This window comes from Panthera uncia (assembly GCF_023721935.1).
Source record: "Panthera uncia isolate 11264 chromosome C1 unlocalized genomic scaffold, Puncia_PCG_1.0 HiC_scaffold_3, whole genome shotgun sequence".
In the NCBI taxonomy this organism is placed as follows: Eukaryota; Metazoa; Chordata; class Mammalia; order Carnivora; family Felidae; genus Panthera; species Panthera uncia.
This window is the reverse complement of record NW_026057584.1, coordinates 43,618,255-43,641,919: the sequence shown is the minus strand read 5'-3', so window position 1 is coordinate 43,641,919 and position 23,665 is coordinate 43,618,255. Positions and strand designations below refer to the sequence as shown.

The window sequence follows — 23,665 nt, the reverse complement described above, 5'->3', positions numbered from 1 at the left end:
TACAGATTTTCTCATGTAGTCTTTCCTTTATTGTATAATTTGGGGGAGCACATATGATGAAATCATCACAAACCCTGCAAAGTTATAGTCCTTTTATTAAAAAGATTGTGTGTGTACCTGTATTTTTTTTTTTTTTTTTTTTTGTATACTCTTGAGCTGCAAGTCTTTGAAGCTCTTGCATTAGGTGCATGATGGGAAAGGAGGTTTCCTTTTTTCTACCTCAGACACTTTGTAGAAGTCCTTCTATTTGGTATAATGTAGTTCAATACGAACTTTATCTTGCGTCTGTAGTTCCAAAGAACTGTGTTCTTAGGGGTTAGTGTCCAGCTGGATGAAACGCTCTCTCCCTGGAGAGGCTCCCTGGAGTGGGAGGGCAAGCGGATCCTCTTGTGGGTGATTTGGAAGATGCGAGAATGTTTTTAGCCAGAGGGCTGAGGTGGCATGAATATGAAGGTAGACTTAAAAAATCTGGATGATCACAATATGTAGGAGTTTGTGGTACCCAGAAGGTATACTAAATAGGGATCTTCTAGTGTATGTTGCCAAATTTATCAAATCATGAGTCTCCTAGGGTACAACTCTATGACGTAGGAAATTGTATTTTTTAGTAGCACCCCAAGTGATGGCTGCTGCTCCCCGATTAAATTGTTTTTTTTATATCCCTTATAAAGGGATATAACCCTTGGTGACAGGTCATCAAGTCACCTGGCAATACCCTGGTAAAATAAAGAACCATAAAATTTGAGGAAGTCACTACTTGATCCAAGCAAATTGTGGATGACACAGAGGTCCCCTTAGAAGTCAGTCCTTAGGGTGTTAGGGAGTTACATTCTTCTTCAATGGGATGACTGAGACTAGGATTTTGTATAGCATTCTGGTCGATGACATAAAACAGAAGTCCCAGATTTGGTGACCTCCTGGCCTTTAGAGATGTTCCTAAGACTCCTCTGCTTGCCGTATCTCCCAGTTAACTGTTGCTTTGTACAATTTTGAGTTGCAAGTGGAGCTTCCGTTTTCCTCTGATGTCCATACTCTTTTGGCTTTCGGTAACTTTCTCCATGGAGGGCTATAGGATACTTTTTAATCCTAAAGGAGTAGGTTGATTACAACATGTTTGTTTGTTTCTCTTAAATGGAAGTACTTGGCCAACTCCTCTTTGTATGTGGGAGGTCTCCAGGCAACTGTGAATAACTTTTAAAGGCTGCTAAGAGGTCAAGAAGTGCTTTGCTGGGTCTTGTTCTGTCTCTTTAAAAGCAGGCTTCTCTGTCTTGATTGGGTTCTAAGAGTATGTTTCTTCCTGGACTCTGTCTTAGGCTCTCCACTGTTTCTTTGGAGGGCTGTTCCACCCTCCCTTTTTCCATTCTGTATCTCTAACCGTTATACACACTTAGGCTCCAGTCTGTTACTTTGCATGCAGGGCATATCTATTTAAGCATTCTACCTTACGCCATCTTCAAGTGCCATATGTTTGAAAGAGAATCTCATCATCCTGATTTTTCTGTATCCCCAATGCCTGTCGCGGTTCTTAGACTGTGTAATCCTGTAGTCATCTATTAACTCTTTTCTTCGTGGAATCGCAGAAAGTGTCAAAAAATGGTAGCCATTTCCTTTCCTTCATCACTTACATCTAAGTGATCACCAAATCCTGTCATTTATTTGTTTGAATTTTTCCTGCTTCTCTTTTTCTTGGTTCTTAAATTACCACCACCTTCTATCTTCTCACCTCCAATTCATACTGAAATCTATCTTCCTCTGCCTGCCAGACTAATCTTGCTAATTTTTCTTCATAAAATGGGAATTACTGTACCAATTTCACAGGGCTGTTGAGAGGATTAAAGATCTTCTTTGACTTATAGTTGGGGTAACATTCCAGTAAGTTGTAACATGTCATGTGTTGAAAATGCGTTTAATACACCAAACCTAACTGAACATCATTGGTTAGCCTAGCCTACCTTAAACGTGCTCAGAACACTTACATTGGCTTACAGTTGGGCACAATCATCTAACACAAAGCCTAGTTTATAATAAAGTGTTGAATACCCATGTAATTTATTGAATACTGAAAGTCAAAACCAGTGGTTGGCATGGGCACAGAATGATGGTAAGCATATCGGTTGTTATCCTCATGATTGTGTGGCTGACTGAGCGTTGGCTCACTGCTGCTGCCCAGAATTACAAGAGAGTATTGCTAGCCCAGGAAAAGATCAAAATTCAAAATCTGAAGCATGGTTTCTACTGAATGCATATGGCTTTCGCACCATTGCAAAGTTGAAAAATCGTAAGTCAAACCTGTAAGTTGGGGACCATCTGTAGATGTAATGTAAAGTATTTGTCATATTGTCTGAGGCAAAATAAGTATTCGGCAAATGGCAGTATAACATACTTATTATGTCCTTCTGAATTTGATTATCCTTCACTTCACCTCTGTATCCATACCATGGAAGCAGCAACGTGAAAAGTCAAAAGTAGAGGATATAGAGCCCTGTAAGCCTTCGTTTGAGTCTTAGACTTCTGCTTAACTAGTTGTGAGATTTTAGGCAAATTACTTGCATTCTTTATAGTTTTCACTTTAAAATGGAAACAATTATATTGACCACTAGGATTGGTAGGAGAATAAAATGAGAGAACTTATGTAGAGGGGGGATGCTTCCTTAACAGTTGCTATGCAAATGCTCCTTGTCTTTGTTCTTCCCACACTGTATTTGTAAATCCTGTGGTGTTTGAAAAACAGGTTTAAGAATTTTGGAGCAAGTGAGATGAGTATTTCCTCTCTTCTTCTTGCAGGTTAAGACCATCCACAGTAATGGCTGCGGCCTTACCCAGGACCCTGGGGGAGTTGCAGTTGTATAGAATATTACAAAAAGCCAATCTGCTGTCTTACTTTGATGCCTTTATTCAACAAGGTGGTGATGATGTCCAGCAGCTCTGTGAAGCTGGAGAAGAGGAATTCTTGGAAATCATGGCACTCGTGGGCATGGCTAGCAAACCCCTTCATGTCAGAAGGCTACAGAAAGCTTTGAGAGACTGGGTTACAAACCCTGGCCTTTTCAATCAGCCACTGACTTCCCTGCCTGTCAGTAGCATACCCATCTATAAGTTACCAGAGGGATCACCAACGTGGCTGGGGATATCCTGCAGCAGTTATGACAGGAGTAGCAGTGCCCGGGAACCTCACTTAAAAATCCCCAAGTGCGCTGCCACCACTTGTGTGCAGAGTTTGGGACAGGGGAAATCAGATGTGGTGGGGAGCTTAGTGCTGCAGGGTATCGGGGAGTCCAGACTCTGGCAAGGCCACCACGCCACTGAGAGCGAGCACAGCCTCTCTCCGGCAGACCTTGGCTCCCCGGCTTCCCCGAAGGAAAGCAGCGAGGCCCTGGACGCTGCCGCCGCGCTGTCTGTGGCCGAGTGTGTGGAGCGGATGGCCCCCACGCTGCCAAAAAGTGACTTGAATGAAGTGAAAGAGCTGCTAAAAACCAACAAGAAGTTGGCCAAAATGATCGGGCACATCTTTGAGATGAGTGACGATGATCCACACAAAGAGGAGGAAATTCGAAAGTACAGTGCAATATATGGCAGGTTTGACTCCAAGAGAAAGGATGGGAAACATCTCACGCTTCATGAGGTAAAAAGCCCACATTTTTCTTTGTATGTGTGTGGTAGGTTTTGTTCCTTAGAGGTAAGTTGGGTAATATTTTGCAGCGAAGGAGATACACTCCCTGAAAGCAGTGTTAAGAACCTTTAGGTGTTCGCAAAATATGAACTCTTTTATGAAAATAGACCTTGTTTATTGTGTTGGGGTGTTTTTGCGTTGGACTCAAACATGTTGAGCTTTGGAACTACGGTGTAGGGGAAGAATTTAAGCAGGGAAAGCATAAAGTCTGTGCACTTAGAAGGCAGTTTGTATTTTAATGAAGAAATAAAACAGGATTTTAAATACAACCATTTAAAAAGCATTTTTGTAGACATTTTTTAGAAAAAAAATTTGTAAAAAATAGCTGGAACTTAAAAGGAATTTTCAGCTAGCACAGAAAATAAAATTATATTAGATGAACGTTATTATTATAGGTTTGAAAATTGTTTTGGTTTGACATTTGGCATTCAAATTCTCATCATTGTATATTTGTAGCACCCTGTCCAGAAATATCTTCCTTAATTAGAAGAATGCATATATATCTCTTTTGCACGTACTTCCTTTCTCTTCTTGTCCATCTGGTCAGTGCATCATCTTTAAGATTTCACTCAAGCATAAGCTTAAGTCTGTTCTGATATGTTTTCCCACAAGTAGAATGATCTCCCTTTCCGTTTCCATTTTTATCCCTACGTATACTACTGTCATAGTAACTTCGGCACTTCATTGTACTTATTTGAATACTAGTCTGTCCCTCACAGTTTACTTTGGGTTCCTTCAAGGCAGAGGTAATGTCTCATTCATTTTTATATCTTCAGAGTCTAACACACTCAATATGTGCTTAGAAAATAAACGCATTTTCAAGAGTTAAAAAGGCGATTTTATTGCTGATTTTTTAAATAGCTTTTATCCTGTAAAGATTGAAAAAATGTTCAGTTGAATATAGTATTCCATGTAAGAAACGTTAGATTTTTCTCCTAAGATTTGTACTTTAACACAGAAAAGAATGTATACTTACTGCAAAAATATTCAGTCATTACAAAAGGATGTAAAGTAATTGAATCTGTAAACTTTCAGATAGTTTTCTTTACACATACAAATAAGGGATCATATTTTGCACACTGTTCTCCAAATTCCTTTTTTTTTTTAATTTTCACATTGGTATTCCTTTTTTTTTTTTTTTTTTTTAAAGTTTATTTGAGAGAGAGCAAGTGGGGTAGGGGCAGAGAGAGAGGAGACAGAGAATCCCAAAAAGGCTCTGTGCTGCCAGTGTGGAGCCAGATGCAGGGCTTGAACTCAGGAAACTGTGAGATCATGACCTGAGTGGAAACCAAGAGCCGGATGCTTAACCGACTGAGCCACCCAGGTGGCCCTCCAAATTCATTTTTTTTTTTTTTCCAAAAAACTTAACAGTACACTCACAGTAGAATATACCGTTAGATATCTTTCCAAGTAAGTAAACGTAGAGGTGCCTTTTTAATTTTTGTGTTGCATTATATTCCATAATGTGAATGTGCCATTATTTATTTATCTGAACCATTCACTTGTTGGTGTCATTTAGGTCATTCTATTTTTTCGATACTATGTATGGTGGTACATGAATATTATACACCTGGTCCTTTACAGACAGACTCATGCATATTTTCTATGGAATAGCTTCCAACATATAAAATTATGGGATCAGAGAATATCTAGATTTAATATTTTAGTAGATACTGCTAAATTGCCTTCTGCAACTTCTATACTGCCATTACTATATGCAGGTATCCATTTCTCCACACTCTTGCTAATACTACAATTTTCATTCTTTTTAATCTTTGCCAGTCTAACAGATGAAAAATTTTCATTGCTCATATTTACTTTCCTTAGGGAGGATGAGTGTCTTTCTATATGTGTAATGGACATCCAATTTTATGTTCTTATCCTTTGTTTTAATGTTGGGGTTGTTTTTCTTAACCTCTAAAAAATTGATTGGATAGAACTTTTTATATTTTAAGGATATTAACCTTTTGTCTCACGTTGTAAACATTTTCACAGATTATCATTTGTCCTTTGACCTTTCAGACTCATTGCCATACTGAAGTTTGATTTTATGTAGTGTTATTTACTGATCTTGTCCTGTTTGATTTCATTAGTCTAACTCTCTATTCCTATACCAGTGTAGAGTTACAGTAATTAGTATAGCTAAATAATATATTTTGGTATCTGGAAAGGCAAGTGTTCCTTCAGTAGTCTTGTTGCTTCTGTTTTTTTAGGTAGCCATATGCATTTCTCCTTTCAAATGAAATTTTTAATGCATTTGTTAAATTTCCCAAAATTTTCTGTTGGTATTTTTATTAGAAATTCCTTAAAGGTATGGATTCACTTGGGAAAAACTGACATATTTACAATAATGAAAACGCCCATACAATAAGTATAGTGTCTATATTTACATATTCCTCAGTAATTTTATAGTTCTTTATTCACATATCATATAGGTTTTGCACATTTTTTGTTAGGTCAAGTATTGCGTACTATATATATGCATGTTAAATGTTTATTATATATTTAAATTTATTTTGTTTAATACAGGGTATGCAAATATATAGGATTTAAAAGGGATATAATTGTAAATGAAATTTTTTTCCCCACTTTTTTTTAATTACTATCACTGGCTGATTTTTGTATATTGACCTTGTTTTCAACAATTTCACTACCTCATCTTTTTAAATGCTTTAGATTTGGATGCATAATGGAGCTCAGAAAAGGAAATTGGTTAGTAAAATGTCTTAAAGTAACAGCGAGTCTGTAATTTGATATATGTTGGGCATATCCTTTTGCAATTGTTATACGTATTGTTGCCATACAATAACAGACTCACAAGGATTTAGGAATAGATCCAGAAAATACACTTAGTGTTATAATTCTGATACACTTTGACGTTTTCACTACCTGTGAATTAATAGAGGAGTTGTTGTGGTTGTCATTAGTAGAAAACAAAGGGCAAAACATGTTGGCAGTTTTAGTTTCATGCTTTAATCTAGTTTTTATGTGATTTTTTTAAACATAGCAGATGAAACACAGAATTGAGCCAGTATTATTATCAAAGCAAATGTATGTTAAAGAGATGACTTTAATAAACCAAATCAACCTCACTTTTTTCTTTTAGAAGTCCTAACCTACTTTTAAAAGAGAGAAAATTATTTCACACTTGGTTTTTGCTAAAGGGTTCTTTGCTTCTGTAGATAAATAGGTACAGATGGTATTTAGGTAATGAGATTATCGTGGGTTTCCCAAAATAAGAGAACACTCAAAATGAATGCTAGTAGGCTGAGATGTGGGGGTGGGGGCTTTAGAATATGTGGCTTGTATTTTTGAAACTTAGACCACTTGTTATTTGTAACTCAAGTATGTGAATCTGGTCCAAAATTATAGCTTAGGATAGATGTTTATGAATCAGGATGCTTCCTTCAAACTAGTAACCATTCAACAGCTTGGTGGAAATTATGAAATCTTGAGAGAATTAAAAGAGAAGGTGCTACATTAAGTGTACCATCTAAGTAGGATAATTTCACATCTTCTCACTTGACTGTTTAAAATGAATGAAAGATATTTGAGTTTTTTCTAAATTCCTAAGATTAAAGTACGATACTGGTTTGTCTTCAATTTCCAAATATAGAAATACATTATTTACTGTTAATTCACTGTTCCTGTTTATGAGTTTTCTTCATATACACGCAGTGGATACTGTTCTTTCAATCTTTCAAGACATAGAGCTGTATGTAGGTCTTTAGTGGATGAAAATCAAGAAGTTATCTACACCTGAAAACATTTTTTCAACTTTCTCAGGTACTTAAAATTCTTTTTTCTTGTATGTATTTTTATATTTGTTTCCAAATGCACTGTACATGGGCAGTAAAGAATTACAGAATTAATCATTGTTATAAACTTTTTTTTTAAGCTAAAGAATCAGCAGTGGTCTTAAGACCTGGTTATATTGATTTAGCATAATTCCCAAAGTTTTGGTATGAAGTTATTTTTTCCAATTCTGATTACTTCTCTTTTTATTTATGATTTCGTACCCATGAACTATTTATATGTTTTTTTATTTCCAAATATGAGGGGTTTCCCTTAATTATTTTTCTAATGATTTTTAACTGAATTACAGTGTGGTCAGAACACAAGGTTTGCATGATGCCAAAGCTTTAAAATTTGTTGAGATTTTAGTTACAGTTCAGTATGTGGTGTTTTTTATGTGCTTCTGTAGCTGTTGGTAGAGCGTTCTGTGTCTGTTTTAACAAGCTTATTAACTTCACTAGACCTTCTAAAGTAGTATTTTATTTTATTTCATTTCATTTCATTTCATTTCATTTCATTTCATTTCGGTCTGCTTGCTCTATCAGGAAGACTTTTGTGTGAAAATCACCTACTGTGATTGTGGAGTTGTCTGTTTCTCTTTGTATTTTGCAGTAACTATATCAGTCTTTAATAACACATTTTGCTTTAAAAGCCTATTTTGGGCACACCTGGGTGGCTCAGTTCGTTGAGCATCAGATTTTGTTTCCGGTCATGATCTTGCAGTTTGTGAGTTGTGCCCCACATTGGGGTCTGCGATGACAGCCTGTCAGTGCAGAGACTGCTTCAGATCCTCTGTCCCCGTCTCTCTGCCCTTCCCCTGCTTGCGCTCTGCCAAAAAATAAATATTAAAAAAAAGCCCATTTTGTTTGATATTAATATAAATACATGTGCTTTCTTTTTGTTAGTAATTGCTTTATGTTTTCTGCATCCTTTTACTTTCAGTTTTTCTGAATCCATGTTTTACATACATCTCTTGTAAATACCAATAGTTGGATTTCTTAAAAAAATCGAGTCAAATTTTGTCTTCTCACTGTAATATTTGACCTTTTTACATTTATTATAATGACTAATATTTTGAATTCATTTCCCTTATTTTATATTTCTATCCTGCCTCCCCCTCTTCAGATCTCAGGTTTACTATTTGGAATTAAGTTTCCTTTAGCCTGAGGTACATGTTGTAGAATTTCTTGAAAAAAAATTTTTTTAATGTTTATTTTTGAGAGACAGAGACAGAGTGTGAGCGGGGGAGGGGCAGAGAGAGAGGGAGACACAGAATCCAAAGCAGGCTCCAGGCTCTGAGCTGTCAGCACAGAGCCTGACTCAGGGCTCCAACTCACTAACCACGAGATCATGACCTGAGCTGAAGTCGGAAGCTTAATCGACTGAGCCACCCAGGTGCCCCATATTGTAGAATTTCTTAATGAAAGCCTACTGACCTACCCCAACCACTGGAATATAGCTTAATTTTGCCCTCATTCTTAACTGCTGTTTATTTTGTGTATCAAATTCTATATTGTTATCTTCCCTTAGTAATTGAAGATATACTTCCTTGGCTTTTGGTTTTCATTATTATGTTTGCAAGTCAGTGGTCATCTGACTACTGGCTGCTTTTGAAATCTTCTGTTTGCCTCTCCCTGGTTTTCTTCTCTCCTGATTTCTCAGTTTTTCTTGGTCTTTTCTTTACTGTATTATTCGTGTCATGTTTTCAACTCTTTTTATTTCTTTAAATGAAATCTGAGAGCTCATTCTGCTGTCATTTCTGCTGATTATTACTTTTGATGCCTTGTTTCTTTGGATGTTTTATGATTTCTACCATTCATATTTCTTGGAACTGTGGGAATGTTTGGAGGTCTGGGAAGAAAATGGATTCTCCTAGAGGTTATTTGCTTTTGCTTCTACCAGGCACCTGTTCTCTGCGCAATACAACTCTGGGACCCCCTGAAAAAACTTCTCAGCCCACTTAGTGTGAATTAGGGCTAAAAATCATGTGAGGGCTGATTTGGAGTTATGAAATCTCCAGAGAGTATCTTCTGTTTTCTCCCACTCATAGTAACAAGGGTCAAGACAGGTAATTTCCCCAGCACTCTCCTGGGAGTACAGGTGTATTTTTAATTCAGGCTAATAGTGGGTGTGTAGTGCTTTGGGATTTCAGCTTTGTGGAGGAGGGGTCTTAGACGCCTCACCTTTAGTGGATCCTGCGTTTTTCTTCTTCTCTTCCCAGAGAGATGTTCCCACACTTCAGGCCGTGAAGACTGAAACTCAGGGTCATCTGGTTTAGCAACTGTCCTCAATTTACTCCTTTGAGATACTGTCTTCATTCATTTGAGCCTGACTAACCCTTACTGTTGTCTTGCTGGCTTATTGATGCATTTAAGATATTTTTCCCCTCCATTTCATCCAACATTTTTTACTTGTTTCCTTTGAGGGGGCCAGTCATGCCTTCCCTGTACTGGAAAATGAAAGCCTTGAATGCCTTTTGAGCCTCCCTATCACACAGCGTTCTCATGGTATTTTTATGCTAACAATACTCAGTGGAAAGTCAAATCATGTGATTGTTAAAGATTATAATTTTAACTACCAGTAAAGGAAATTTTAAGTCTAGTTATAAATGATAGAAAGCTAACTTCAAGAAATATTTTACATCAAGATTGAATGGAATTTTGGTGTTTTTAGCCACAAAAAGAGGAATTGGAGAAAGTAAACAATTAGAATATTTTATACTTTTAACAAAATTAGACACTTGGAATTTTTAAAAAGCTAGTGTGGTACTGCAGTGACTACTGTATTAGAGTATTTGTATAAGTTTTTGAAATATATCATAATATTTATTGATTTAATTATTAATTAGTATGAAATCTAGAAAACACTGACAGAAAATACATTTTTGACGGGTAACCTTGATGAGTCAGCTTCTTATTATAACTTGGAGTGGGCCATAGTTATTTCTGCAACCTCAGTTTTAATACCAGAGGTCTCCCTAACAGCCTGGAGTGCTCAGTCTACTTTTTTTTATCTTTTAAGCCTGAATTCAAGTAACGAAGGATGTGTTATGTTTGTTTGCTTTTTTGGTTCCTGATAGGATGGTGGAAAGAATACCAAATACTGTTTTCAGTTTATGTTGAAAGGTTATTTTCTCTGGTTGTGCATAAGGTGGTACCTCTAAAGTGTTGTCAACTAAAATATCTTAATGACAGTCAGAAGTTCTCCATACTAATTTAGGGTTATGAATACAGGAAAGACCAGGCTACATAAGAAGGAGCTTGAGAAGGACTTCAAGGTCATTGTAGCTACTACTAAGCCAAAATTGAAGTTAATTTATTTAGGAAATCATTCTTTAAATATATTTCACTTTTAGCTCCATTAACACTGTGCCTTTCAAAAGCACTTAGGGAAGAAATTGGTCTATTGATGATTCTTTAGGAAGAGGGAAAAGACTGAAAATACATTGCTTCTATTATGCTCTCCTATTCAGTTGTGGATTTAAAATAGGAAGCCTGGGGTTGGGGGGGGAGGGTGTGCCCCAGCGGAGCTCAGTTGGTTAAGCAACCAATTCTTGACTTAGGCACAGGTCCTGATCTCACAGCGGTTTATGAGCTCAAGCCTCGCTTTGGGCTCTGCACTAACAGTGCAGAGCCTGCTTGGGATTCCCTCTCTGCCTCTCCCCTGCTCGCTTACTGGCTCTCTCAAAATAAATAAACAAACATTAAAAATAAAATAGGATACTTGGGTTTATTATAACATTGTCAGTAGCAAAATTATTTGAGAATAAGCCAGTGTAAATTACAGGTGGAAATCTGGGGAGGAGGATGTAAGGTATGTAATTTATATCATATATTCTTTCTAAAATTTTTTTTTATTTTAATGTTTTTTATTTATTTTTTTTGAGACAGAGAGAGACAAAGCATGAGCAGGGGAGGGGCAGAGAGAGAGCGAGACACAGAATCTGAAGCAGGCTGTAGGCTCTGAGCTGTCAGCACAGAGCCTGACGTGGCGCTCGAACTCACGGACTGTGAGATCATGACCTTAGCTGAAGTCGGACACCTAACCGACTGAGCCACCCAGGCTTCCCTATCGTAACATATTCTAAATGGTTTCAGTACTTAAGTGGAAAAAATAAAGCTGTTAGACTAAATTACAGGAAAACATTTATGTATTATTAGGGTGTGAATGGAATTTCTATGCTTGGCACCCAAGACAAAAATTATAAGGCTGATGATAAACTGAAAAAGGAAAATACCTCTGCACATGAAGAGTTAATGTTCTTAATGCGTAAAGAATTCCTGAAGTCCATAAGAAACAAAATAGTTCAATAGAAGAAACCAGCAACTGCCATGAGCAAGCAGATTTTAAAACAACTTAAAAACATTAAAAAAGGATCAGTTTTATAGTTAAAGAAATGTGAATTATAATCAAATGTCACTGAAAATACATTAAATTGGTAAAGCTTTTAAAATAAAATAACCAGTGTTAGTTAATTCTGAGTAATGGATCTTCATACAATTGTTGCTAGCGTTATGATTTGGAGCAATTTTTCTGGAGAGTAATTTGGTGAAATATATAAGTTTTAAAATGTAATATGTTTTGTGGCCTTACGAGTTTATTCATAGGAATTTATTCCAAGAAAATAATTGAATATGTGTGCAGAGATATACAATTAAGAATGTTCTTTGCAGCTTTCTTTGTAGTACATGAAAAACTGGGGAGTTTAATGTTCAGAGTGAGGTTGATTTAAATAATATATTACTCTTAACTATAATGGAATATTTCTAGTTAGTAAAAATGAGATCATAAAGAATACTTAAATTCATTTATCAGTTTACATGCCAGGTGCTGATGTAAACAAACCACCTTTCTGCCTTAATACGTGATGTACAAAAATGTAGCGTACTAGAGAAAAGGCAATTGCAAATCTATATTCACGTGTATGTTTATATGTTCACAGATAGTAGACTATATACATGAAAATGTTAGTAGATGGAAGGTGTGCATTCTGCATTTATTTTCTTCTTTTGCTTCTATTTTTGAAAATTTAAATGCAGAAGATTTTTATGAATAAAGTGGGATGCCTGGGTAGGGAGAAAGTAAATGCCTGCCTTTTTATGAAAGGAAACCAAGAACTAAGAACAACTTTGTGCCACGTGTGTCTCCTCATTTATCTCTTGTTAAAATCCCTTGAGGTAGTTCCCGTTTTGATTATCCTGTTTTTGCCTCTGAGAAAACTGAGGCTCTGAGAAGATTTTACATGCCCAAAGTCCTACAGATGCTAAGTGATGGAGCAGGACTCCTCTCAGATCTGTCTGCCATCAAATCCCATTCTCATCTTGCCATCAGTCATGTGTGGAACCAGCATGCTTCTTGCTTTTTAAAAAAGTGTGATATACCTCTTCGCAGTTCCCTCCATCAATTTAAGTTGGTAAAAATATGTGAAAAAAACTTTTTCTGATTTATGAAAAAATTAATAGGTTTTGAATTCAAAAGGTAACATTTGCTACTTTAAATTTCATTACAGAATGTTTTGTCAGGTGGCAACTCTGTATTGGCATTATTTAACACTTTGATGAAAAAGTAGAATTCGATGAATTTTAGAGAATTACTGACTCTACGACAGTGATTTTCCTTTTTGGCCCTAATTTGCGATAACTCTGGTACTAAGTGATTTGATAAATATTTAACTCCAGTCATCTAATTTTTATTCCTTTCTAAGAATTTTCATATCCGTTCACTTTGAAAAATGTGTCAGACCACGTATACTCATTTTTAATTAGGGGAATGTTATCACCAAATCATATCCTATCCCCTGGCTTTTCATAAAAATGAGATACAGAACATTTTTTACTTTTTATTTTTATTTTATTTTGCTTACTTTCTATAAATTCTCATACCTCAACAAAAGTATTTTAAGCATATAAATACCTAAAACCAAGATGGCTATTTTGATTAATTTGAGTCCTGAGAGATGGTAGATGATGTGATTTTCTTGTGAAATTAGACATTAGGACTAATAAGGAATAAAGAAAGGCCCATCCTGATTTTTATAAATTACGATCTCATTATATAATGACCTCACATTTTTATATCCTTAAGTGAAGCATTTTTCACACTGGTGAAATGAGGGTGTTTATAACTTTTAAACTTGGTTTTGGATCCACAGCTCACTGTTAATGAAGCGGCTGCTCAGCTCTGTGTGAAGGATAACGCCCTGCTGACGAGAAGAGATGAACTGTTTGCCCTGGCTAGGCAGATTTCTCGAGAAGTCACCTACAAATATACCTACAGAACCACCAAGTAAGTGTCTAACTAATTGGCAATATTTTTACATTGCTTTATGGGAGTAGGACATTTTTCCAGACGTTGCTAAAGTGGTTTTTCTTGTTTTGTTGAAATCCTCTTTTGTCTTTCTTTTGAAAGACAGTTCCCTAGTATCACAACATTGTTCTGGTAGTGGTTTTAGATGTTCTTCGCACACAGATGCTTTGGTTTTGAGTGTGAGGATGGGATTTAGTCAGTCAGCATGTGTAGGCTTTTTTGTATACTCACTTACCATATGAACTTGTTGAACTCTCTGAGGAAGCACAGGGGTTCCTTTTGCTGCAGGGTGTTTGCAAGCTAAAGAGATTAGCAGAATAGATAAAAAAGACTCCATTGATGAGTATTTAAGGGAAAATTGAAAGATACCAGATGATGTGGAATATGGACATGTAAAATATGGAAGTGCAATATGGAATATTTGAAATAAACTTAATTGTTGAAAAGCAGTGTGGTTTTAAAATTTGATATAAATATCTTATTCCTCTTATCTCATCCTCACTTAAACCCTAAGCAAAATGGTGTAGTACCATTTTGATTGTATTCTTCGGTTCCACATGGACCCTAACTTCTCGTTCACCATCAGTTGTGTGTGCGACTGCTTCTCTGAGGAGATGCTGATGACCACTGGCATTGGAGTAATTGAATGTGTATTCAGAAACCACATCCTGAGCACCCTCCCCGGCCCTAATAAATCACAGTTTCTGGATGGAACCTCGGAATCCACATTTTCACAAGTATCTCAGATTATTCTGGTGCCTGCTCCAGATTGAAAAACCACTGTTGTAGGCATTTGCTGTCATTGTCATGATTTCCCCCTAACTCCTAACAGCCTCATTTGCTACCCTGCCTAAAGAAAGATCCCACATGTTTACAAACTGACACAAAGTAAAATTCTGCAGACTAAATGAACAAGCTAATCAAGAGCTGATTCAGTGATATATTTATTTTTTTCACTGTATTCTACAAAATTTCTGACTGCTTAATTTAATTTTTTTAATGTTTATTTATTTTTGAGAGAGAGACTGAGCACGAGTGGGGGGAGGAGCAGAGAGAGAGAGGGAGACACAGAATCCAAAGGAGGCTCCAGGCTCTGAGCTGTCAGCACAGAGCCCGACTGAACCCATGAACCTCAAGATCATGGCCTGAGCCGAAGTCGGATGCTTAACTGACTGAGCCACCCAGGCGCCTCTCTGACTGCTTTATTTAAATGATTTGCTTTAATCAGAGTAATACATATACAGGATTTAGGGAGTCATGCAGTACACAGGGCTTATGATGAAACTCAGCAGTTTCTCTGCTCCACGCCTTCCCCCTTCTGAGTACCACATCACATCCTAGAGGCAGCTGCTTTCAACAGTTTTTAGCTATTTCTTGTAGTATGTACATTTATATATTTTTTAAGTTAAATATATTTTTAAGTATATAAGACTCTTACATCATGTAAAAGTCAAAACTATGTGAATATGTAATATAAAAAAGTTGCACTCTGGTTCCTGTCTTTTTACCCTCTTCCTCTCCTCAGTGTGTAAATGGTTTTATTAGGTTTTTTTTTCAGCTTTCTAGTGTATGTTTATGCACTTGCAAACAAATATAAATATATTTTCTCATTTTTACCTTTTTTCCAAAAAACAATAGGCAGCATATATTTACATTATTCTATATCTTGCTTTTAACGTATCTTGGAGATCTTGTCGTGTTAGTACGTACAGATCTAGCATTATTTTTTGCATCTGCATGGTATTGCATTGCGTGGATATACCATGATTTATTTAACCAGTCCCCTATTGATGGATACTGGAGTTATTTCTAGTCTTTTATCATTATAAATAGCACCATAATAGATAACATCATACGTATTTTGTTGGTTCTGAGATATACTTTTTTTTTTTTTACTTTTTAACGTCTTTATTTTGAGGGATAACTTAGAATTGATGGCTTATTGTAGTTTAAGTGGCCATAGTATTTCATATATTTGTAGGTACCTTTGGGAGATTTCCCAGAAGAGGGATCTGTAGGTCAAGGGAAAATGCCTCTGTAGTTTCAATAGATAGACAAAATGTATTTTAATCTTATGTAGCCTTAAGCATTCATCTTAAAGAGCCACTGGTCATTTTATCCTGAAGTGTTTCTACTGATTCATAAAAGGATATCATGCAGTGTAAACCTCCTTGATTTTTTTTTTTTCCTTTTTCATTTTGTGATCATTACGTATTTATTAAGTAATTTCTTTGTGGGTAGTTCTTAGGTAGTGGCCTTTTAAAGTGTATAAGTGTGTCTGCATATTTTTCTAATTTTATTTAGGAGTGATAAAAAGTCTCTTCTTTATTATGTCCATGTTCACTATGAATCTCTTATTTCCAGTGTAAAGGTTCCAGTGGTATATGTTTTGGTGGAAGTTTATAGATTGAGATGTCTTCAGGATAAAATTTTTTACCTTCTCAAGTTTTTCTCTTCAGGTCAAAATGTGGAGAAAGAGATGAATTATCTCCGAAGAGAATTAAAGTGGAGGTAAGATTATGCATTATATATTTTCATGCTAATAATGTTTATTTACTAATTCAAACCAAAAAAAAAGGATATTCCATGAACAAGTGAAAAATGTGAATTTTGGGATCTTTAAAACAATACAGAATTTTGTTGCTTTGAAGTATCTAATTTGAACTAGGAAACTGAAGAAATTCTTAGAAAACAATGATGAGATTGATGTCCAGTCATTTTATTACAGCTTGATATGTCGGTGGGTGTTGCTTATAGATTTAAAACTCTCCTGGTTACATGATTTCTTTCTTTTTTTTTTTTTTTTAACTTTATCTATCTATCTATCTATCTATCTATCTATTTTTTTGAGAGAAAGAGAGATCACAAGCAGGGGAGGGGCAGAGAGAAGGAGAGACAGAATCCAAACCAGTCTCTGCACCATCAGCACAGAGCTCATTGTGGGGCTCGAAGTCACAAACTGTGAGATCATGACCTGAGCCACAATCAAGAGTCAGACACTTAACCCACTGAACCACCCAGGGGCTCCAAATGATTTCTTTTATAATCTTATTTACATCATTTAGTCATCTTATCAAATACGTTTAGAGGAGCCAAGGTTTATTTATATTAACAATCTGAGAGAAATGACAATTTAGTAGCTGCAAGTAATGGAGACTTGCCTATAATTAAGCCTCTTAGAGGATTGTGGTTGAGGCTGTCCCTTCAGATTTTAGGCTTGCAAGAGGTAAGGTGGGAGTTGAGCAAGAAAAACGTGCTTTTGTTAGGGCTGTCAGAACTATAGAATGGTTTCAAAACCACTGTCCCTTAATTTGGAATAAATACTTTTTAAAGGCCAGTCTGAAGCAGAGTAGAAATTTGAAGTCAGAGAGCTCCTTCCTTTTTTTCTTGGGCAGGGGATTGACAAGGGGGGGGAGGGGGGGTCATTAATTCTCTTAGCCATCCATTATTTAATTTCAAGTTCAAACAAATAAACTATGTTTGACTATCCTAAGTTCTCTCATTATTTTAACTAAGCATCTGTTTGGACTATTCTTTCAGCCATACCAAAGCCACAGTTATCTTTTAAAAACATAAATCCTGGGGCACCTGGGTGGCTCGGTTGAGCATCCAACTTTGGCTAGGATCATGATCTCATGGTTAGTGAGTTCGACCCCCACATCAGGTTCACTGCTGACAGTGTAGAGACTGCTTCCGATCCTCTGTCCCCCTCTCCCCTGCTTGTGCTCTGTCAAAAATAAAAAAATAATAATAAAAAAAAAAAACAATTACAAAAGAAAAAAAGGAAGAAAGAAAGAAACAAACAAACATAAATCCCTTCCTTGCTTAAATCTTTCCAGGGCTTTCTACCATACCTAGAATAAAATCTACACTTTTTCCTGAGGCATCTAAGATCCTCTATGATCTGACTCTAACTTTGTATCTCTGGCCTCATCTGCTACCACACTTCCCCATTCTTACTGTGTCCCAGCTACACTGACCCACTTTCTGTTGCTGGAACATGCCAAACTCATTTGTGCCTCATCACTCACTGTTCCCCTACCTAGATCTTTAGCTCTTCACCTGGCTTTAGCTCATAGCTGAGAATTTGCTCTGACATAGCTGCTTCCCTTTCTAAAAGGGCACCTTTACCTCAAAATCACATTTAGGCTCATTTTCCTGGTTTGTTTGTTTTCATAGCACTTACTGGTACATGAAACTATTATGTATTTATTTTTATTGTCAGTCTTCCCCATTAGATGAGAGTACAGCTCTTATCTGTCCACTACTTTATACTCAGATTTTATAATAGTGCCTTGCACTTAATAGGCACTTAATAAAATCTGTTAGATGAAATAATGAATGGCCATGGTTAAGCATCTTTGATTTCTTAAAAACTTTAGCCTAAAGCAGTGGTTCTTAAAGAAGGGAAGAATTTAAAACGTTGTGCTTATATTTGTAATCAACCTCTTATTAGGTCTTGAGTAATGTTTAAGATGGGTTAGCTTCAGATACTATGCAAAAAAAAATTGTTGAAATGATCCAAAAGGCCATTAGAAGATAATCTAACTAGTGAAATAGTTTTATCCTGTTGCATCCCAAGATAATGAGAGAGAATCCCTGTAGATTTGGTGACTCTGCCACTGAGAGGGAAGGCAGGTAAACACAGAGACTGCTAAGAAGGCACGTGCCATCAGAGAGAGGATTTAGAGGAAAAGGTATAAAACCTACCCAGTGACCGGGAAAGGTAGTCAGCTGCTAGGCTAGAAGTTCTGACCACCTTCCTCTCCCACTGTTGGCCCTGACTCAGGACCTGTTGTGATCCTGACTCAGGCTGTTCTCACATTTAAGCCCCAGTTTCCCTCATTGTCTGTCTGCAGAGATCACTGTTGAACATTGAAAGTTTGAGATCACGAATCTCATGGACTGTTTGATCTGTAATTTTTTTCTGGTTAGGCTGTATTGATAAATCTTTCTGACCTTCTCAGTGGCCCTTATCTGAAATTTAAGCAAAATATTTTTTGTATCCAGTCACAATGTTTTGAGTTTCATTTTAGTAGTTCAGAGCATTAGGTTATAGCATTAGATGTGACCCTTCTATTCCTTTAAATATGTTGCACTATAGATAATTGAATGATAGTTCTGTATGGTTAGTTTATTGTTTTACTAGTGTTCATAAAGCCATTTGAAGGGTTCTGGATTTAGAATTAAGATAATCAGCATTTTATTTTTCTGTGAATAACAGTTCTAACCTCTCCCAAATAAGATACATGACTAGTCAACTGCAGGCTACTTTATTTTTTAATGTTTATTCTTGAGAGAGAGAGAGAGAGAGACAGACAGACAGACAGAGCATAAGCGGGGGAGGGGCAGAGCGAGAGAGGGACACAGAATCTGAAGCAGGCTCCAGGCTCTGAGCTGTCAGCACAGAGCCCGACACGAGGCTCGAACCCATGAACCGTGAGATCATGACCTCAGCTGAGGTTGAATGTTAAATGCTCTTACAGACCACTCTTGATGTTTCCCAGAAAGAAATAGGGACTTTAACTTTGAATTTAGGGCAGTTTACTTTTTTTTGTTGGTTTGTTTTTAATTTTGTTTTGTTTTTGCTTAGTTTTTTAAAAGCACTCCTGTGTTGCAGGGTGACAGTATCTCTTCAGAGTGTGTGAGTGTGTGTGTTATGCATGTGTGTACCTACACCTGTATCCACTGTAATCCTTTGCAAGATATACAGTATTGGCATAAGTCCTTGTCCAAATTCTTTTGTGTACTGTAATTCAGATTTGAGATAGTGGAGCTATTCATTGGTTCTGGAAGCTGGTACTGAGCTAGTTAGTATTGTATAGGTTTGTTACTCCCTTAAGACTTTTCATCAAGTATTAGTGCTTTGTCTAGATCTACTTTCTATGTGGCTACTGCGAAGGGGAGAGTTTCTGGCATGAGGAGAAATTAAGGGAGGCTCTGTTGAGTAGATAACTGTTTGAGCTGGTTTATTTTATTTTTAAAAAAAATTTTTAATCTTTATTTATTTCTGAGAAAGAGAGAGAGTGTGAGCGGGGGAGGAACAGAGAGAGAGGGAGACACAGAATCCAAAGCAGGCTCCGAGCTATCAGCACAGGGCCCGATGCGGGGTTTGAACCCATGAACCGCGAGTTCATGACCTGAAGTTGGACACTCAACCAACCAACTGAGCCACCCAGGGCTGGGTTTTAAAATAAGGGCAGGATTTCAGAAGGTAAAGATGTGGGGTGGAGGGTAGAAGGGCATCACAAAGGTAGTCTATCTAGCATGGGCAAAGACACAGAGGAGAAAATCCTGTGCATTTTTAGAGAACAGTGAGAACAGTTTGTTCAGAATATATGACTGACACGAAGGACTTCATAAGTACAACTAGAAAGATTTTAGAATTCTTTTAACATAGTGTTTCTTATTTCATTTGAATTACTAATTCTCTATTAAAAGAATATACTATAAAGATAACCTTAGCACATTGTAAATGACAGCAGATTACTAATTACTAGGTCCATATGAATGAGAATTTTGTCTTTAGTTTTCATGTTTCTGAAATCCTTGACAGTAACTAATTGGCATACATGCCAAGTTGCTGACTTCTTTTCATTTTAAAAAGATAATTAAAAAAAATTTTAAGTTTATTTATTTTTCTTGAGAGAGAGGGAGAAGAGTGCATGAGCAGGGGAGGGGCAGAGAGAGGAAGAGAGAATCCCAAGCAGGTTCTGCACTGTCAGCACAGAGCCTGCCTGCCCAACACAGGGCTTAAAGTAAGGATCCTTGAGACCATGACCTGAGCCAAAACCAAGAGTTGGACGTTTACCCAACTGAGCTACCCAGACACCCCTTAAAAAAGATAATTTTTATAATGAACAAAAAGAAATGTAATGTCAGTAGATAAAATAGAAATGACATCACAAATAGACACGTAAGGGAAAGAAAAAATTTCTTGCGTGCCATTATCAGTGCATTAGGATAAACTAACGAAACTAAATGAAAGTGTTTTCTTGTTGCTGAATTATGTAATTTCCTGAACTGTTTGTGAAGGATTGGCTAGAAGTTTTAAAATCCTTGTCTGATATTTTTCCTCTTATTATGTAGTGAGTTGTTCCCTTTTAAAGATTTTTTTTAATATAAAATTTATTGTCAAATTGGTTTCCATACAACACCCAGTGCTCATCCCAACCGGTGCCCTCCTCAGTGCCCATCACCCACCCTCACCTCCCTCCCACCCTAAAGATATTTTGTAATGGTAGTTTTGAGAGTGTGAGCCAGTGCGAGTGGGGAAGGGTCAGAGAGAGAGAGAGAGAGAGAAAGGGAATCCCAAGCAGGCTTCTTGCTGGCAGGATGGAGCCCGGCTCTGGGTTCTATCTCAGGAACTGGGAGATCCTGACCCGAGCTGAAATCGAGTCAGACTTGCAACAGACTGAGCCACCCAAGCACCCCAGTTGTTCCCCTTGAAGGATAGTTAGCTATTTATTTGATTGTTTTTGTTTAATACAGGATACATATTATAGTAAAGTACTCAGCATAATCTGTTGTCCTTAAGTAGCACTCCTTTCTACAGGGAAAGTTTGACATTAAAAAACCTAGAGATTTTAGGGGCGCCTGAGTGGCTCAGTTAGTTGAGCCTCTGACTCTTGATTTCAGCTCAGGTCATGATCCCAGGGTCATGGCATGGAGCCCCGGGTCAGGCCACCCCACACTGAGTTTGGAGCCTGCTTAACATTCTCTCTCTCCTTCTGTCCCTCTACCCCACTTGCATGTTCTCTCAAATAAAATTAAAAAAACAAAACAACATAAAGATCTTGAACTTTCTTTCTGTAATTCCTAGAATAATGAAGTGGACACAGAGGAAAAAGCTTGCTAGCTTGGGGAGGCCTTAGGGTAACTCAGTGGAGCCTCTAGGGAAGGCACCTCTTCAACCCTGTAGGTTAGTAAGCAAGGCTTGGGAATATTTCTCCTGTCAAGGCTAGATGAATAACTTGTCCACCTGGAATACAACCCTTTGTGTAAATCCACTTTCAGCTAAAATAAAAATGAATTTTGTTTATTCTTTCCTTTTTTATCAGAAACCCCAAACCTAAGCTCTGGGACACTTGGAAAAATAACTGCTTTTTCCTGAATGTATTGTATGCCTGTCCCTGCTAGGCATTTGAAATTCATGATCACAAACCTTCCTGTCTCTCATTATATGGAGGCTTTATGATTTCTGTGTATAGCCAAGGAGACACCCGTGAAGTCTCAGGAGCTTGCTCAAGTTGCCACATTGCTATCTAGTGGCAGAGCCAGGGCTCCTAATCTAGGTCTGACTCCTAAACTGCAAAGCAGAACTACCTTCCTGGGTGCTCATGAACCTTGGCTATAAAAACACTGTTAGAATTATACCTTTTCTCCTGCTAGTCTGGTATGAAAAGCCAAGCGTGTACAGCAACTGAAGTCTTTGAAGAAAGGGGAAAGGGTGGCAGTTACCATTTTCTGTTTCAAGGAAGCTTATCCGAACAATTAAGTTTTGAGTAGAAAATTTAACAACATAAATTACAAAATGTATTTAAATATAAGACGTTACCATTTGTTAAACTAAATGCTTAGCATGAGGAAAAGCACTGTCTTTGGAAGGAGGTTAAACCGAGTAAATCAAGAAAAATTAGCTTGATTTACTTATACTGTACCTAGGACAGTGTGTTTAAGACAGCTTGACAACTAAAGGGGGTGAAAAACCAACAGCCAAAGTCCCTGGCACTCATATCTTTCCCTCATTTTTAAAAAATATTAATTAGGGGCGCCTGGGTGGCTCAGTCGGTTAGGTGTCCGACTTTGGCTCAGGTCGTGATCTCACAGTTCATGGGTTCGAGCCCGCGTCGGGCTCTGGGCTGACAGCTCAGGGCCTGGAGCCTGCCTTGGATTCTGTGTCTCCCCGTCTCTCTACCCCTCCCCTGCTCACACTGTGTCTCTCTCTCAAAATAAAGATTAAAAAAAAAATTTTTTTTTAATATTAATTAAAATAGATTTGAGTTGATAGCCTTTCTTTTTCATTAAGAACATAACATGTTCTCAGAACAAACCCTGTCATTACCTTCAGTGTCGTAAGTAGTGTCTTGGAAGAGAGGAAGGATATGGTGGTTACTGTTCCAATCTCATCTGTAAGTTTTCTTCGTTCACTGACATTGCTGGAAACTAGGGAGAGAGATGGGAGGTGACAGCATTCTTGATCCTGTGTGGGCTGGGAGTGCCAAGCAATCAGAGATAACTGCATGAAAGAAATGCAGTTTGTTAATAGAGTCCAGAAAGTCAGAGAATTGGGGTTTTGAAGAAGAAAGACTTAGAGGAAACATCTGCTAGCAGTTCCAGGGGGGTGGGGGTGGGAGAGGGAGGCAGGGGGAGGGAAGAGGGTCAGAACATCCACCTACGCTGTTACTAAGCTATTGAGAGAAAGCTGGTCTAATTTGATGTAGACTCTTCCCCTCTGGATCAGAAAAACAGAAGCATTACAATCTGCTATTCATATAGAAAGTGTGAGTAGAAAAAAAAAAGGAAAATGCACGTGTGAGGCTGAGAACATCTGTTGGAACAAGTCATTTTAAAGACAGCTAAGCAGTGGCTTTAAAGCTTGCCGGTATTTGGTGGGAAAGTTGAGGAGGAATGGGGGTGGAGACCAATGGGATGAGAGTAATTAGGTCACGAACAGCATCCCACCCTGTGTCTTTTATTTTCTCAGTGCTCAGAATCAGAGTCTCACCAGTAAGGGAACACTGTGATTAATGGCAGCAGCCAAGAATATGACATGAAGATAAATTGCTCATAGCGTGGTACAGCTGGTTCTTGGGAAAAAAGCTTGAGAGACATATAACAAAAGTCCTGCACCAAACATAATATGAAAGACACCAGTTTCTTGGGAATGTTCTC

At 37.4% G+C, this 23,665-nt stretch overlaps 1 protein-coding gene across 2 annotated transcripts in view; it reads left to right on the top strand.

Moving 5' to 3' along the window:
• Nucleotides 1-23,665, top strand: part of NAB1 (NGFI-A binding protein 1) — a 42,744-nt gene that overhangs the window by 7,694 nt on the left and 11,385 nt on the right. For both annotated transcript variants that reach the window (XM_049615314.1, XM_049615313.1), the window contains exons 2-4: nt 2,785-3,622; nt 13,617-13,750; nt 16,231-16,282. In XM_049615314.1, coding sequence (XP_049471271.1) covers nt 2,804-3,622; nt 13,617-13,750; nt 16,231-16,282 — 1,005 coding nt within the window. In that variant the 5' untranslated portion in view covers nt 2,785-2,803. The remainder of the gene's footprint in view (nt 1-2,784; nt 3,623-13,616; nt 13,751-16,230; nt 16,283-23,665) is intronic.